This window comes from Ailuropoda melanoleuca, chromosome 11 (genome assembly GCF_002007445.2).
Source record: "Ailuropoda melanoleuca isolate Jingjing chromosome 11, ASM200744v2, whole genome shotgun sequence".
NCBI lineage: Eukaryota > Metazoa > Chordata > Mammalia > Carnivora > Ursidae > Ailuropoda > Ailuropoda melanoleuca.
In genome coordinates this window covers 108,859,033-108,876,753 of record NC_048228.1, presented here as the reverse complement: position 1 = coordinate 108,876,753, position 17,721 = coordinate 108,859,033, and the positions used below count along the sequence as shown (strand labels likewise).

The 17,721-nt window shown below is 45.5% G+C and overlaps 1 protein-coding gene across 4 annotated transcripts in view; it reads left to right on the top strand.

Moving 5' to 3' along the window:
• FAM193A (family with sequence similarity 193 member A) overlaps positions 1 to 17,721 on the top strand; it is a 113,548-nt gene that overhangs the window by 55,274 nt on the left and 40,553 nt on the right. For all 4 annotated transcript variants that reach the window (XM_034672205.1, XM_034672204.1, XM_011221429.3 and 1 more), the window contains 6 exons: positions 5,966 to 6,043; positions 7,490 to 7,602; positions 7,733 to 7,975; positions 10,399 to 10,552; positions 10,668 to 10,847; positions 16,383 to 16,634. In XM_034672205.1, coding sequence (XP_034528096.1) covers positions 5,966 to 6,043; positions 7,490 to 7,602; positions 7,733 to 7,975; positions 10,399 to 10,552; positions 10,668 to 10,847; positions 16,383 to 16,634 — 1,020 coding nt within the window. The remainder of the gene's footprint in view (positions 1 to 5,965; positions 6,044 to 7,489; positions 7,603 to 7,732; positions 7,976 to 10,398; positions 10,553 to 10,667; positions 10,848 to 16,382; positions 16,635 to 17,721) is intronic.

Genomic DNA, 17,721 nt, shown 5'->3' with positions numbered 1-17,721 from the left:
AAAACCCACAGGAAAATCATACTCAGTGGTGAAAGACTGAGAGCTTTTCCTCTAAGATGAGGGACAAGGCAGGGTTGCTTGCCTTCACCACTTCTATTCCATGTGGTACTGGAAGTTCTGGTCAGAGCAGTGGGGCAAGAAAAATAAAAGCCATTCCATACTGGGAAGGAAGAAGGAAAGTTATTTCTGCAGATGATATGATCTTGTGTGTAGAAAATCCTAAAGACTATAAAAAAATAAATGCTATTAGAGTAAATGAATTTAGCAAAGCATCAGGAACAAAGTAAATGCACAAGAAGTGTTATTTCTGTATGTTAACGAACAATCTGCAAAGGAAGTTATGAAAATATCCCATTTACAACAGTATCAAGAGTAAAATACTTACAAATTAATTTATTCGAGATAGAAGGCTTGTACAATGAAAACTATTAAAACGTTTCTGAAAGAAACTAAAGAAGAAAGTCGCCCAGGTGGCTCAGTCGGGCAGGCCTCTGCCTTCGGCTCAGGTCATGATCCTGGGGTCCTGGAATTGAGCCCCGGTCGGGCTCCCTGCTCAGCGGGGTGTCTGCTTCTCCCTCTGTCCCTCCCTGCACTCATGCTTGAGCTCACTGTCTCACTGACTCTGAAATAAATAAATCTTTAAAAAAATTTAAAAAAAAAAGAAATTGAAGACATAAAGGGAAGCACATTCCATGTTCATTGGAAGACTCAATAATATTAAAATGTCCGTGTTAGCTAAAATGGTCTACAGACTCAGTGCAATACCTATCAAAATCCTAAAGTCATTTTTGTAGAAGTAGAAAAACCCATCTTAAAATTCATATGCAATCTCAGGGGACTCAGAATAGCTGGAACAGTCTTGAAAAAGAACAACAGATCTGGAGGACTCAAACTTCCTGAATTCGAAACGGACTACAGAGCTATAGTAATCAAACCAGCATGGTGCTGACATAAAGATAGACCCTCATGTGTGGTCACGTGACATTCAGTAAGGGTGCCAAGACCACTCAAAGGGGAAAGGACAGCCTTTTCAACAAACAGTGCTTGGGAAACTGCACATCCCCGTGCAAAAGATTGACATTGGAGCCTTACCTCACACCATATGCAGAAATTAACTTGGTGGAAAAGGACCTCAATGGAGGACCTAAAAATATGAAAGAACCTTACAGACATTACTCTAAGTAAACCAAACCAGACACAGAAGGACAAGTATTATAGCACTCCACTTATATGAAGTACCTACAGTAGTCAGACTCCTACTAGAGACAGAAAGTATAACTCATGGGGACGAAGGACTAGGGGAGGGGAGAACAGGGGGTTTTTTCATGGGGACAGAGTTTCAGTTGGGGAAGATGAGAAAGTTCTGGGGAGGGATGGTGAGGATGTTTGCGTGATAATGTGAATGTACTTAATACCACTGAACTGCACACCTAAAAATGGTTAAGATTGTGGGTGCCTTCAGCGGTTAAGCGTCTGCCTTCGGCTCAGGGCGTGATCCTGGCGCTATGGGATCGAGCCCCACATCAGGCTCCTCCACTATGAGCCTGCTTCTTCCTCTCCCACTCCGCGTGCTTGTGTTCCCTCTCTCGCTGGCTGTCTCTATCTCTGTCGAATAAATAAAAAAAAAATAAATAAAAATCTTTAAAAAAAAAACAAAGAAGATTACAAATGACCAATAAGGACATGAAAGAATGCTCAATATCACTAATCATTAAGAAATTGCAAATCAAAGCTACAATCATTTTATATTAAATCACCACAAACCCATCAGGATGGCTATTAAAAAANAATAAATAAAATCTTTAAAAAAAAAAAAAGTTTGTGGGTGCCTGGGTGGCTCAGTCGGTGAAGCGTCTGCCTTCTGGTCAGGTCGTGGTCCCAGGGTCCTGGCATCCAGCCCCACATCAGCCTCCCTGCTCAGTGGGGAGCCTGCTTCTCCCTCTGCCTCTACCCCCCCCAAGCTTGTTTTCTCTCTCTCAAATGAATAAACAAAATCTTTTTTTAAAAAATGGTTAAGATGGTAAATTTTATGTTACATGTATTTTACCACAATAAGGAAAAGGGAAAAAAGGTCTTCCCCCCCACACACAAAGAAAAAAATCATCCTCCTTACTAAAGCAACCAGAAAATATGTTATTTTCACTCACCTATCAAGAAACCATGATTCCACTGATACACATTAAGGAAACTGAGCAATTTAGCAACATCCAGAGGGCACCAGTCGTTCTGGAATCCTCGGAGTGGACATGAGTCGCCTCTAATCAAGTAGTAGTTTAGAAATTATTAGTAATTCCAAGGTTTCAAAACATGTGTAAATAATTGAGTATTCATAAATTTAAGTATGGACATGGGACATGGGTAACAGCTTTGAAATCATTTGTTTTGCTTGCATTTTAAAACATATCCTTTATTTGTTGTTTGACACATACGGAAGCCTGCAGGCACCCAAGTGTTTGAAAAAATTAATCCCAGAGGATGTGGGGGTGGGGGTCAAAGAGGAGGTTTCTGTTGACGTTGTTAGCTGTCCAAACAGCTCTGGACTGGGTTCTGTACTCAGATAAAGAAACTACTACCTTTCTTAATATCTAGCTTATTGAAAATCTTTTTTTTTTTTTAATTAAAATTTCATTTTATTTTGGGCGCCTGGGTGGCTCAGTTGATTAAGTGTATGCCTTTGGCTCAGGTCATGATCTCAGGGTCTTGGGATTGAGCCTCTAGTTGGGCTTCCTGCTGAGCAGGGAGTCTGCTTCTTCCTTTCCCCATGCCCCTACACCTGCTCATGCTCCCTCGCTCTCTCTCAAATAAATAAATAAAATCTTTAAAAAAAAATTTCCAGTCATATAAATTTAAAAAAAAAAAAGATTTTATTTTATTTTACATGGGCTCCATGGAGCGCAACATGGGGCTTGAACTCCCAACCCCAAGATCAAGACCTGAGCTGAGGGGCGCCTGGGTGGTGCAGTGGTTAAGCGTCTGCCTTCGGCTCAGGTCGTGATCCCAGCGTTATGGGATTGAGCCCCACATCAGGCTCCTCCGCTATGAGCCTGCTTCTTCCTCTCCCACTCCCCCTGCTTGTGTTCCCTCTCTCGCTGGCTGTCTCTGTCAAATAAATAAATAAAATCTTTAAAAAAAAAAAAAAAAGACCTGAGCTGAGATCAAGAGTCGGATGCTCAACTGACAGAGCCACCCAGGCACCCCTCCTCCGAAATCCTTTTTTAAACGTGTGATAGTAATTGCTGCTTGTGAGAGGAAAATGTTTTTCCTGAAAGCGGCGGACGTACAGGACATAGAGAACCGGCTCCAGCATCGAGTCCATCCAGGAAGGTGGTGCACATTTCTGTGTTTAGGTCGTGTTTTGTATTCTGTCTGATGGTTTTATAGTTCGTGGCTTCCATCAAGTTTTTACCTGGGGCTTCTGGGGCTGGGGCCGGGGCCGGGGCCGGGGCCGTCCGGCTGTTGGCATTTTACCCGGCACCCTTACTGACTCTACAGGAGTTTCTGGGTCAGCTGCCTTGAAGTTTCTAGAAGCCGCGTCTCCTATGAGTGATAGTTTTGTGTTACCTTTTCCGCCGTTTGCACTGTTTGGCTTCAGTTAGAGACCTCAGCTCGTCACAAATGAGCGTAGCTGGAGGCACCGTGTGCTGCTCCGGCTTCACGGGGACGGCTGTGCACTCATCCCATGAAGTCCCATGCTCCCGTGAGTACTGGTGAGTTTTTAACACATTAAGGAAGTTTCCTTTTTTCCTAGCTTATTTAAGTGATGATTTTTCTAAAAAACAGGAATAATATTGAATTTGATTGTATGGTTTTTCTTTCTAGTATTTTTCTCATTGAAGTAAGACATTAGGTTTCCTAATTTTGAGACATGCTTGCATTCCTGGGATTAAAGCCTATTAGATTATGGTATATATTCTGTTAACCCATTAATAGATTTAAGTAGCTAATATTTTATTTAGGATTTTTGGGTTTGTATTCTGAGGCATCATTGAGTGTCTTTGAGACCTTGTCTGTTTTGTATGAAAGTTATTTATCCTAATCCCATAGAATGCATTGAGAAACTTCCCATGTTTTTTTAATTTTCAGGAATAGTTTAAATTTTCTGTTCCATAAAGGGTTTGATAGAATCCACCCTATAACCTGGGGTGTGATTTCTTTTTGTACAGAGGAGGAGTGAGGACTGTGGGTCTTGTACCACCTTTTCAATTCATATTACACTTTGTCATCTGTTTTGGGGTCCCTCCTTCTTGAGTGAGTTCCACAAATTGATGTTTGCCTAGGAGATTGTCCATATCATGTAGACAAGGGATGACGAGCTTGTGCTCAGAGGGGAGCGATCAAAGTGGGGGGAGCCATGGCTGTGGGAGAGCTGCTGTGCTTCCCTGGCCTGCCTCCCTGGCCCACTTTGCCGAGAAAACACCTTCTGAGCCAAGAGGAAATGCCCTACCCTCAACCAGGAGGGCAGTGAAGGGCAGAGTGCCTCAGAGCTGTGGAGATGTCCACAGAATCCCAAGTCTGGGCTTAGGTGAAATCTCAAGAGCTATTTTGTTGACAAGGCTTTTAAAACTTGTTGGGCAGGTGCAGCAGAATATCCCATGAGCCACCTGCTCGCAGCATTTCTGTGGAGGTGAAGGTCTCCGTTGTACAGATATGTCCTCCTGGGGTTTAAAGGAGACCTCCTCTGCCTGTGTCTGTCCTAGCTCATGCCCACGTTTTCTGTGGGGCCTTTTCTTCCCTTGGTCAGCCTAGGAGGGTGTCTGGAGGACCAGCATTTTCAGGTTTATTGAGCACATTTGCTTCTTTGTTTTCCCGATAATTTCTGCTTTTACTTTAATTTCTTTCTGCTTTATTCATTTCTCGTTTTGTTTTGTTTCTTTGGCTTCTTACGTGGAACACATACTTTTCAGTCTTCGGTTTTGTTCTCTCATAAACACACTGAAGCCTGTACATTTTCTTCTGTGTGTTGGGTGCATCTTACATAATTTAATTTGTGGGACTTTCATTGTCAGTGATCTCCATGGACTGATTTCAGCTTTGATTTCTTCTCTCATAGTTTAAACTATGTAAATTTTTTTCAAATGCATGAATTTGTTTTTTGAAATTACTCCTGTTTTGGAGGGTTTATTGGTGGTATTTCTTGCCTGTGGGATTCAATATGTCCCCCTCCCCTTTTGTGTTTTAATAATTTGGAAGATATATACCCCATATTTCTCTTTTTAAGAAATATTTTTAAGTTTTCAGTAATTACAAGAACACGTGTAGATAAACATCAATATTTAGTCATTTCAGAGCCTCCCCCACCCCAGTAAAACTATACCTTGAGCCCATTCTTAATTCCCTATTCCTCTCAATTTGCTTTCTTTTTTAATTGTGGTAAAATACACATAACAGAACACATCCCATTGTAACCGTTGCTAAGGGTCCAGTTCAGTGGCAGCAAGTCTGTTCCCGTTGTGGCGCGAGCCCCCGCCCCCCACGTGTAGAGCAGCTGCACCTTCCCCGGCCGACCCTCCCCACCCAGCGCCTGGCTCTCCGTCTACCTGCTGTCTCTGTGCCTTTGACTCCGCCAGGGGCCCTGTGCGGGGTGGGGGGGGGCATACAGAATCTGCCCGTGGGGCACGTGACCATCCACGCCAGCTCAGGCTGCTCGGGGCTCTGCGTGCAGAGTCGCGCATCTTCACGTTTCTTACTCTGGCACAGGCATGTGACGGGCACTCAGTACCGGCTGAATGCTCGCTTACCGCAGTGACAGATTCCGCTCTGAGATCTTCATTTCTTTTTTAAATGTGAGTTCCTCTGTGTTTGCCACGAGAGCAGAGCACGTGGGAGAGGCGGAGCACCGGGTCTGTGTCGTGCCTTCCCCTGTCTGCAGGGGAGTTTGTCACGTGCGCCGTTTCTGAAATCTCCACTCACAGACACCCGGCTGGCTCTTGCTGGCACTAAGGTTTTGCTTGCATCTCCTTCCTAGATGACAATGAAAACGAAACAGCGCATGCTGACGGAGGACTGGGAGCTCTTCAAACAGAGGAGGTTCATTGAAGAGCAGGTGAGGCTGTTGGGGAGGCTGCGCGCTGCTCAGGGGAAAACCCCACCATTTCAAGGCTGCACTGTGGGTCTGCTCCTGAGAGTGTGGTTAATCCTGGATAAACTAGTCTCCCTTATCCCATGTCCTTCTCTTCTGTATGCCTCAAGGAAAATCCCATTTAGTCGAACGACCCACGCTAGCCCACAGCCACCTGAGTCCCTGCTATGTGGTCCCCTCGGAGGCAGCTGGTGCCGTGAAGTCACAGAGCTGGGAGTTGGCCCGATTCACAGGCCTTGCCACGTGGGCCTGTACCGTGCTTTCAGTGTAGCGGCTGACAGCACTGCTCACTCCCTCCTTCCCCACAGGCTCTTCCCTACCTCTCTGCACCCCGCTGTGGCTGGCTGGGGGCCTTGCCCTGATGTCCTCAGGATACTCGACTTTGGAAACTTGCTTCCTTTGATTCTCATCCACAAGTTGGCATCTCTTCTGCTTTCTCTCCAGCCAGCTCTCCTCCCCTCCCCGGCATTCCTCAGGGATTGGTGGCCCTTGGCCTCAGACCCCTCGCTGGTGTCCTTACCCTGCGGTCTCCTCTGGGCACCCATACTGGGCTTGCTCTCCTGCTCCCACCCCCCAACCCTTCCTGTGTGGCTTCTAGCCTATCAAATGGCCCTTCTAGCACCACCCATCCCATTGCCAGAGCTGGTCTGTAGGTTTCTTCTCTGAAATCCAGATGCTTGCCTTGTCGGCTGGAAGTTTGAGTGCCACTTGCTAGGTAGCTCCTGGATCTGCACCCTTCCTGTGTCAGTCCTTGTTCCTGCAGTGGGTGTCCTCCCCAGCTGGGCGTCCTCCCACCCACCTGCTTCTGTCATGTGTCATAAATGCCTTCTAACTTGTGGGCACTCTGGTGCTGTAGCTCTGCATGTGCAGGCCCCACCCTGTCCCGTCCCCCAAGACCCCCTCCTGCTCAGCCCAGGTGTTTCAGTGATGCCTAGCTCAGTGCTCTGCCCCGGATCTGGATTCCCTCTTCGCCTCTTGACAGAGTTACCAACACCGCCTCCTCTGGCCCCCGCTCGGGCCTGGTGCCCTGCTGAGCTGCTTTTCTGCCAGGGCACCTCCCGCATCCTGGTTTCCTGTTCCAGGCTCTAAGCTCCTGGGGGGCCACGGTTTAGCTCTGCACTGCTGGTCCCTAGTGAGTACTGAGCACACAGCTGGTTCCAGGTAAAGGCCGGGTTTCTGCTGGTGAGGCACCAGCCAGGGGTTACTGCTCCCTGGCCTTTGTGAGGCTCGTGCCTGCTGCTGCTGTGCATTTCAACTCTGCCCCTTCCTGGCCCTGTCATGCTCTAGGAAGCTGTGGCCACTGGCTTCTGAATGCGCATGGCACATGCTACCATGATTACTGAGAAGCTGAACCACCTGACTGGGGGCATGTTTTGCAGAGTTAACCTCTCGCTTGGTGATTTTCTCTAGCTGACCAATAAGAAAGCAGTCCCCGGTGAGAACAACTTCACGGATGCCATGAGGCACATGCTGTCCTCCCGGCTAAGCATGCCCGACTGCCCCAACTGCAACTACAGGAGAAGGTGAGCCTGTGCTGTCGTGTGGGCGCAGCGGGCCTGTGGGACCCACGACCTCAGTAGAGGCACTGACCCTGACAGAGCATGGTCTGATCTCTCTTGGCTCTCTGGGTAACTGTCCTTCATTCCCACTCAGATGTGCTTGTGATGACTGCAGCCTCTCACACATCCTCACTTGTGGTGTCATGGACCCCCCCGTCACTGGCGACATCCACAGTCACCAGCTGCCCCTCCAAGTGGATTCTGCTCCCGACTATCTCTCTGAGATGCGCCCACCTAGCGTGTCCTCAGCAAGCTCAGGGTCAGGCTCCAGCTCTCCCATTACAATTCAGCAACATCCCAGACTCATCCTCACAGACAATGGCTCTGCACCAACTTTGTAAGTTGTGACTTTGTAATAAGATTTCAGAAATTTGCGTAACCCAATAATGAGAAATATGGACAGTAATGTCTACAGAAGTACAAATATCATTATAGTGCTTTTCAAGAAAAAGGATCCTTCATTTTTCAAGCAACTTTTAAAATACGAAATCAGTAAACCCAAACTTTGACACTATTTCATTACCCGAAAGAAAAAGTACAGTAAATTTATAAATGCCAGTAAAGAAAAAACCATGTTGGTATGCAGGGAAGTGTCTCTTCAGTGCTGGCTTCACGTTTCCTCATTTTATTTGAGGGTCATCAGCCCGAAGTTCATTCCGCCTCATTGTCCGTTCAGCATTCATGCTTATTTCCATGTCTTGCTAAAAACTCAGATGATCACTTTAGCAAGCGATTGAAAGGTTCTGTTTTCCGTGTTCTCACATTATCTAGAAGTACATTTTTTATGAGCGAGGTGGCTGTGCAGCTGTCACCAACTCACACTGTAGGTGAGTGGTCCCACATTTCTCAGAGTTGTGACCCTGTCATTTGTTGAGGCTTACCACTCTAACTTCTGGATGGGTTGCACATGGACGTGTGTTTTTACTTTATTTAGGTAAACTTGGGTTTGCATTTTGCTTATCGTAGTGTGTGTGGCTGTCGGAAGCCCCGTGGAGGTGATGGACGCCAGCATGGTTCCCAATGGGAGGGATTGTTGCCTTGCCCTTGGGCTGCTCAGCTTTTCTCATGTTTCTCACTGCCTCCTTCTGGATTCCCCCGACGATTCTGAGGCTTTTCTTCAGAGTCTTGCAGTCCTTGATATGGATCTGGTCTCAAAACACAAAATAATTCCGAAGGGATTGGTCGGAACGCCATGACTCCGTTGAGCTGCTTTCTAGTCCCAAATACCCTGTGCTCTCTCTGGGAGCCTGAGAAGGAGGGTTGAGGGTTTCCCAGCTAGCTGTTTGCCAAGCTCTTACAAAAACATACCAAAATTAAACACGTATGGTCTAATAAAAATTTATGTTAGAAAAGCCCATCCCTGCTCATGTGTCACAGCTGCCGGTGTCGGGTGTGGGCTCCAGGGCTGTGTCAAGTGGTGGAGGAAGTGGGCTGTGGGCACCTTTCTTCGTGGGCCAGGATCACCCATGGCTGCATTGGGTCTCTGGCCCTTCAGCTGCTTGGGATGAATGTCTTTCAGACATGAACTGCTTGGACTTGAAAGCCTCCACTCTTGCCTTTGGTTAGTGGCATCTCTTTGTTGGTGTCATTACTAAGTTGGTTAAAGAGAATTGTGCGACTGGAGTCTCTGTACTGCGGGGCTCTCTAGTTTTCGTGGGCTCTCAGGTAGATGAAGCCTGTCTTCATTACATTGAGCAAATGATTTAATCACTTCATGTCTGAACCTTGGCCTCCTCATCTGTGAATCGTGGTGGTGGTAATGTTTCAGAAGGTGGGTGTAAGTGTTGACCAAGGCCACCCGTTCTGTCACCTCAGGTGCCACAGGCCTCAGGAGACCTGAGCAGCCTTTGCCTGGTGGGTGCTGTGGGTGCTAACTTTGGTGAGCTCCAGATTCCAGCATGTTGTGTTCCCTCTTTTTCCAAAAATGGAAAGGACATCTGAGTTTAGCAATTCTGGACACTCTCTTAAATCCAAGAGAGCCCTACTTGGTAGGATTTTTCCTTCTGGAAGTTACTGTATTTGGAGGCTGAAGACAGACTCAGAGGCATGTTTATCGTCCTGGCGGGGTGACCATTGTAGGGTCCATGCCTTGCACGGTCTGCACTGATGTGGGGACTCTGTGCCCGCCCTTTTCACGCACCAGAAAAACGTATGTTTGCAGTGGCCTTCATCAGCTACAGCCTTAAAATTTACCTGCATTTTTTTTTTTTAGTAAATCTTCCATCTGCCCATTTTTTAGATGTCTTGTTAAAGCTGATATTTAATTAAGATCATGACTAACTTGTTGAGAGCTAGCCTTGCAGTAAAAAAAACTTTTAGTATTTTCTCACCTAAGTGCCTTTCAAGCTTTGTTCAACTAGCTATGTCTGAAATTTTGGTGGTTCTTTGTACCCCCTTTAATTCTAATAAATTAATTATGTCTGCTTGGAAATGGCAGCGAACAGTTGTACACCGAGGCACTTCAAGCCAAATGGAAATGCAATAATAACTACTCTGATTAAATTTTGGCAGTTTCCCAGACATGTTTCTTCGTTTGGCATTTTGTTTTCCATTTTTCTACATAGCGCAAACGGTAGTCTGTCAGGCATTTTCCCCCAGTGGTCAGGTTACTAGGAGATGTTGCGAAGCATGCATCGTGCTCAGTGTAATACTTTTGTAAACCAGAACAGTGTCCGAAAAGGAAATGTCTGCTGAGTGGGTGGTTCACTCACTGCCCCCCTGGGCGAACAGCCTCGTGGTGACCATCTCTGCCTGTCTCAGTTGTAGTGATGATGAAGACGTTGCACCACTGTCAGCTAAATTTGCTGATATTTATCCACTGAGTAACTACGATGATACTGAGGTGGTGGCCAATATGAATGGAATCCACAGCGAATTGAATGGTGGCGGGGAAAACATGGCTCTGAAAGATGAGGTATGGGCATGACTTCATAGTGACAATAAATGGCATAAAGTGGTGATCTGGTGTCTTACTTTTTTTAATTCTTCCACTTTGAAAAAGTATAAATTACAAAGGTTGTTTTTAAAAGTCCCCTCAGGTAAGCAGCACCAGTAGTAGCTCTTCAGAGGCTGACGATGAAGAGGCAGATGGCGAGAGCAGTGGGGAGCCGCCAGGAGCCCCAAAGCAAGACGTAGCTCTAGGCAACGGGAGTCCCAGGAAAGAGGAAAGTAAAGTGGACAGTCCACCCCCGTCTTACCCTACTCAGCAGGTATGATTTCATTTTCCCGAACTTTGTGTTTTCCCAAGGGTGTCTTCTCTGTGTGTATTTCCTCTAAACGTGAGGGTTACTGAATGCAAATTTACGTTATCTTGCATAGCTTCTGAAGATTAGAACTGGAGAGGATTGAGGCATGCTTATAAAATACACGGACATGATTCCTAACCCCGCTTTCATCGTGTTCTTCTTGCTTGAATCCACTCGACAGTCTTGACCTTGCAGCACCTGAGTCGCTCCAGACATCTAGCTGTCGTAGATGGTGGTTTTGTCTTAAAGAAGCAAGGGGAGGGTTTTTTGAACAAGTAAAATAATGGAATGTTAAAATTTCCAAAAAGGTTGATTTTGTAAGGGAGGTTTTTTTCTGGTGGATATGTGTTTTTCTGTTAACCAAAGATGAGAGTACTTCAGGAGATGACTGTTTTCCCTTAGAGACTCCTGGTTTTATAAACAGATGCTCACGTAGTTCTTTTTTTTTTTAAGACTTTATTTATTTGAGAGAGTGAGAGCGTGCGCACCGGCACACACATGAGTGGGGGCAGGGTGCAGAGGTGCAGGGAGAAGCAGGCTCCCCACCGAGCCGAGAGCCCAATGCAGGACTCCATCCCAGGACCCTGGGATCACGACCTGAGCTGAAGGCGAATGCTGAACCGACTGAGCCCCCCAGGCACCCCACTCACGTAGTTCTTAACTGAAAGGAAGAACAGATGAAGGTCGGGGTGCTCGGCTAATTATTTGCCTTAATAGGCAGTGTAGACCCACAGTTCAAACAAGAAAGGTGACATGAAAAGGTATTCCATTGAGAAGTCTGGCCCCAGCATTCTTCACCATCTGCCCTGCTCAGCACCTACCCCCCCCAGTTCTAGTCCCAGTAGGTAACCAGTCAGCCTTACTAGTGTGTCCTTCCAGTGTCTGTTTATGCAAATGCTAATACTTATTCTTCCCCTTTCCTATGACAAGGCTTATACTAATGCACACTCAGTTCCCCTTGCTTTTTCTGTCAGCATTATATCCTGACTGATTCTGTATGGAGTGCACTTTCTTGTCTTTGTCTCCTGCCCTCTCTGTGTGCCACCGGAATTCTCTTTTTCTTTCTAGTCTCTGCTGATGGGCACTTGTGTTTGCTTCCCTTTGTTTTCCCTATATGCTGTTGGTGAGCGACCTTATACGTCTGAGCTTTCCTACATGAGTAGATTGGTCACCAGTGGTGGCTTCTCTGGGTCAGAGTGTGATGGCCTCCCCTGCCCCCTAGAAGGGGATGATGTCACAGTCTTGGGGTTTGGTCAATCTGGTGAGAAACGGCAGCCCCTTGAGATCTCAGTCTTCCTTTCATTTCCCGTTCCATCTTATTGTTGAGGTGTCCGACTTCTTATATGTTGTTATAAGTCCTTTGTAAGTATGTGATTTGCAGAGATTTTCTCTTGGTCTGTGCCATGTTTATTAGTTGTGTTTTGGTGTTTTGGGGTGGTTTTTTTTTTTTGAGATTTTATTTATTTGCTTACTTGAGAGAGAGAAAGCACATGACACATGCACACAGTGAGAGGGTCAAAGGGAGAGGGAGAGAGAATCCCAAGCTGACTCCTTGCTGAGCGCAGAGCCTGCTGCGGGGCTTGATCTCACAACCCTGAGATCACGACCTGAGCTGAAACCAAGAGTCTCACGCCTAACTGACTGTGCCACCCAGGTGCCCCTGTTAGTTTTTCTATGATTTTTTTGAAAAACAAGTTTTTAATTTTGGTGAATTTTTTTAGTTCCTCGGTTTTTCCTTTTATGAATCATGCTAGAAAACTCTTTTCTTCTATAAGATTTATAACTTTAGCTCTCACTTAAGGTGTGGTTCATTTGACCAGTTTTTGATCATGGTATGAGGTGAGGGTCCACATTCATCTTTTTGCATGTGTGGACATCCAGTTGTCCCGGCACCATTTGTTGAGAAGACCCTCTCTTTTCCTGTTGAATTGCATCAGCCATTTGTTGAAAATCATGAGGCTCTAAATACAGGTGTTTGTTGTCTGCACCCTGCGTTCTCTGCTCATTTGGCCTCAGGGTCCTTTCCCGTAGTGTATGTGACCTGCTCTGTATTAAGGTTGGAAGCAGGTAGGGTCTGCGCCCCAGCTTGGTGGGCCTTATTGACGATTATGTAGGCTGTTCAAAGTCCTTCGTGTTTCCCAAGTTTTAGAATCAGCTTGCTCTACAAAAATACCTGCCTGGATTTTGGTAGAGACCGTGTTGAATTTTTGAACGCTTAGAATTCACCAGCACACTTCTCTAGGCCTGCTCTTTTCTCTGTGGGTGGCATAGATCAGTTTGGAGAAAGTACAGTCTCAACAAAATTGAGTCTGTCAGCCTTGGGGTGTGCTTTATCTTTCCATTTATTTAAACCGTCTCTAATTTCTTTCAGCAGTTAAAAAAATTTCTAGTTAGTGGGTCTTGAACATATTTCTTAAATTCATTCTTAAGTATGAGATGTTTTTGATTCCGTAGTAAGTGATATTTTCACATTTCAATTTTCATTTGATTGTTGCTAATATATAGAAATACGGTTGATTTTCAAATATTTGTCATATTCTGCAGCTTAAACTCATTTATTCTTTGGTTTCTCTCTCTTTTTTGGTTAGATTCTTTAGGATTTTGTGCATGCAAGAACATGTTTGTGAATAAAGACAATTTTACTTCTTCCTTCTCAAATCTGGATGTTTGTAACATCTTAGCCTTCCTGAGCTAGCTGGAACCTCTGGCGTAGTGCCGCAGAGAAGTGTCGCAAGCACACATCTTTGCCTTGCTCCCGGTCCCAGGAGGGAAGCGCTCAGTCTGTGACTAGCCTGAGGCCAGCTGTACGTTTTCCATGGATGGCCTTACCATGTTGAGGAAATAAATCCTGTCAACTCCTCATTTCCTAAGAGTTTAATCATGAACGTATATCGGGTTCCCCAGATGCCTTTTCTGTATCTATTAAAATGTCCTGTGGTTCTCATCCTTTGCTCTTTCACTGTGGTGTGTTGCATCAAGTGATTCTTGGGCTTTTTTTTTTTTTTTTTTTTTTAAGTAGACTCCATGCCTTGTGTGGAGCCCAGTGCATGCAGGGCTGGAACTCACGACCCTGAGATCAAGACCTGAACTGAGATCAGGAGTCAGATGCTTAACTGACTGAGCCACCCAGGCGCCCCGATTCTCCGATGTTAAACCAACCTTGTGTTCTTGGGATAAATCCCATTTGGTCATGGTGTATAAACTTTTTTTTTTTTCTTTTGGTATGTTGCTGGATTGGTTTGCTGATCTTTTGTTAGGATTTTTGCATCCATGTTAATAAAAGATCCTGTTCTGTAGTTATCTGTCCTTGTCGTGTCTGTGTCTGGCTTTGATATCAGGGTAGTAATGGCCTCATAGAATGAGTTGGGAAGTGTTTATTCTGCCTATATTTTCTGAAGAAATTTATCTAAAATTGAGATTTCTCAAATAGTTCATAGAATTTACCAGTGAAGTCCCATGGGCCTGGTCTTTTCTTGTGGGAAGATTTAGAATTAACTAATTCAAATTTTGTTTACTTGTTGTAGATTCATTCAGATTTTCCATTTCTTCTTGAATTACTTTAAACTTTTTATGTCTCCTTAGGGCTCCTGCACTTCAGCTACACTGTCTGTTTTGGTGGCAGGTGGTTTATTTTATGATTCTTGTAATTCTGCAGGGTCTGGAGTGATGGTAATGCAGCATTTGGGTAATTTTGTCTACTTTTTAAAAAATCCTCAGTCTGGCTAAAGAATTAACAGTTTTTGTAAAAAAAAAATTGGGGGTTTTGTTAATTTTCTGTTTTTCTCTTTTATTTCATTGATTTGTATTCTAATCTCTGTTATTTCTTTGCATTGACTTTGGGTTTGGTTTGTTCTTCCCTTTCTAGCTTGTTGAATCTAAGCTTAGATTATGTATTTTAGAACTTACTGAGACCTAACATGACCTAACATCTGGTCTGTCCTAGATGATGTTCTGTGTATACTTGAAAATAATTTGTGTTCTACTCTTGTTAGATGGAGTGTCCTGTGAATGAAAGTTTGGCCAGATTGACAGCGTTATTCCAGTCCTCTGGATCCTCCCTGATTTTCTGTCCAGTTCTGAAAATTACTGAGAGACATCCTGAAGTCTTCACTTATCACTGCTGGACTCCCAGTTCCCTTTTCAGATTTCAATCTGTGTGTTTGGGACAGTGACTTTGAAGGTGTATGCGTGTGTTATTATTACCCCTTCTCGATGTATCAACTCTTTTGTCGTTACGAGATGCTTTCCGCCAGCGTTTCTCCTCTGAAAGAGTATTTCATCTGATGTGCACGGAGTTGCTCCCCCTGCCTTAGGGTTACTGTATGCATGTTACCTATTTTTTCATCCTTTGAATTTTAGCCTCTTTGTATTTTTGAATTTAAGATTTGTCTTTGAATCCTTCCATTGGGTCTTGTGTCTTGTCAGTTGAGGAGGGCTTCGTTCGTGGTCTCACGCAGCAGTCGCGGTGCTATGTGCCGCCGCCACTCCGCTGTGTCTTTCCATACGTGTCATGTTTTTCGTTCCTCTGTTCCTCCTTTACTCCTTCGTTTGTATTAAAAATTTATAGTGTACCGGGGCGCCTGGGTGGCACGGCGGTTGAGTGTCTGCCTTCGGCTCAGGGCGTGATCCCAGCATTATGGGATCGAGCCCCACATCAGGCTCCTCCGCTATGAGCCTGCTTCTTCCTCTCCCACTCCCCCTGCTTGTGTTCCCTCTCTCGCTGGCTGTCTCTATCTCTGCCGCATAAATAAATAAAATCTTTAAAAAAAAAAAAATTTTTTTTTAGTGTACCATTTAAATTCTGCTATTGATTCTTTGGTCTTTTTAGTTTGTTTTTAAGGGCTGTTGGGAGTTGGGAATGGGAAGAGCCCCAGGCAGAAAGGCCAGGCTCCTGCTGCTCTTACCTGACGTTCCAGCAGATTGGCATGAATAAATGCTTCTCGATTTGCTTTTTCCTTGGGTTGATTTTCCAGACCCTGAAACGGTTGCTTTGACAATTGCGTTCAGTTTTACCCTTGTTTCGTGGGGCAGGAGCCACCGACTGCTTCATGTCACCCTCGCCGAGTCCTGTCCCTGGTGCCTCTTGCAGCACCTCCATGTAACCACTCATGAGCTGTGTGAGCCCCACGGAGCCTGCGCCAGTGCTGTGTCATCCTCGGCTCCGGCTTCCCTCTCCCCCTGACCCCCGCCTCCCTGGCCAGCCCCCTTATCCCTGTGCAGACAGGCACAGGCGCGGATGGGTGTGACTGCTGCCTCAGCAGACACCTGGCAGGGGACAAGGTGTGCATCTCTTCTCTCCTCAGGTCTGCTCCATCCCAGGCTCTTGAGGTCCTTTCTGTACTTTACAAGGAGGGCTCTGGGCAACTCGAGGTGTCACGTGAGCCCTGTCATCTTTGTAGTGGCTGTGTAACTGCTCAGCAGAATGTGACTGACTTTGGTTTAAATCACACCATTCTTTGTTTCACTGAATAAGCAGGTACTTTTTTCCTTTCCTTTTAGGCTGAACAAGCACCAGACCCTTGTGAGTGTCATGTTTGTAAACAAGAAGCTTCTGGACTGACGGCATCAGCAATGACCGCAGCAGCCCTGCCCCCTGGCCATCAGTTCATGAGCCCAGAGAAGCCCACACATCCTGCTCTGCATCTTTACCCCCATATCCACGGACATGTGCCTCTGCACGCGGTCCCACACCTGCCCCGCCCTCTTATCCACCCCACATTGTACACGGCGCCCCCCTTCACACACAGTAAGGTAAGTCAGGGCACAGAGGGCCTGGAAGCTCAGCTGTCACTACGATCTTACAAGAAGTACACATTTTAACAAACAAAAATCCATAAATTGGCGACTTGAATAAGACCTAGTCTACTCTTGATAGGAAGGTCTACAAATGTCTCCTTTTACTGTAATTTCTTAAGCTCTCAGAGTTTTGAACCTTCACAGTTGTAAAACAATCACAAGAGTCATGGTTTACTCCTTCAGAATTAAGTAGAACATTAACAGTTTTCCAAATGATGTTGGTATAATGGGCTGTACTTGGGGGAACTCCACCCATGGCTGTTCTGCTCACCCAGACACCAGTTCACTTCTTTTCCTCATGGCCTCCTGGGGCCTGGTCCTTTTTCTTAACGTTGCGTGGGTGAAATACAGTGAGTACAGCATGAGGCCTCTGACACTAGCTGGGCTCTATAGTGTCTGAAATGATTATGCTCTCTAAGCACGAAAACAAAGGACCTGTCGAAATGCACAGGCTTAAAAGGAGGAAATGTAAACAATTCGAGAGAGGGTCGCAGTGCCGTGCAGGCTGTTGGGAGGCGGCTGGCAGGCGCAAAGGAAGGGGCCTCCCAGACCAGCTGTACTCAGAGGCTGTTCAGAGAAGGAGTGAGCATGTAGAAAAGATTTGCTTTTTATGTAGTTCTTTTCGGAGAACCCCATGCTTATATTTTAATAGCTTAGCCTTTGCAGTGAAATTTTTAGTTTTCCCCAAAACTCTATAGATTATTTAAAACAGTGATTCTCAACTGGGAGAAGGGAGGAGGAAATGGGATGGAAGGGCTTTTTCAGACTACACAAACGTTTTCTTTCCCAGGGGGCATTTGCTGTGAAGGAGGGTGTGTGTAGCCCATCAGTGGGCTTTGTTGTTTCTTTCCTGGGGAGGGACACCTAACTACTGATTTAGAATAGAATAGAATCAGTTTGTCATGTTCTATTGCAATAAGTACTGGGTAACTGCCCACATTTATGCTTAAATTTTGTTAGATTGACTATCCCTCAGTTTGGACATTTAATGATGGCGTTATTAATAGAGGGATTTGCAGTAGCGTTTTTCCGGTCTGTATTC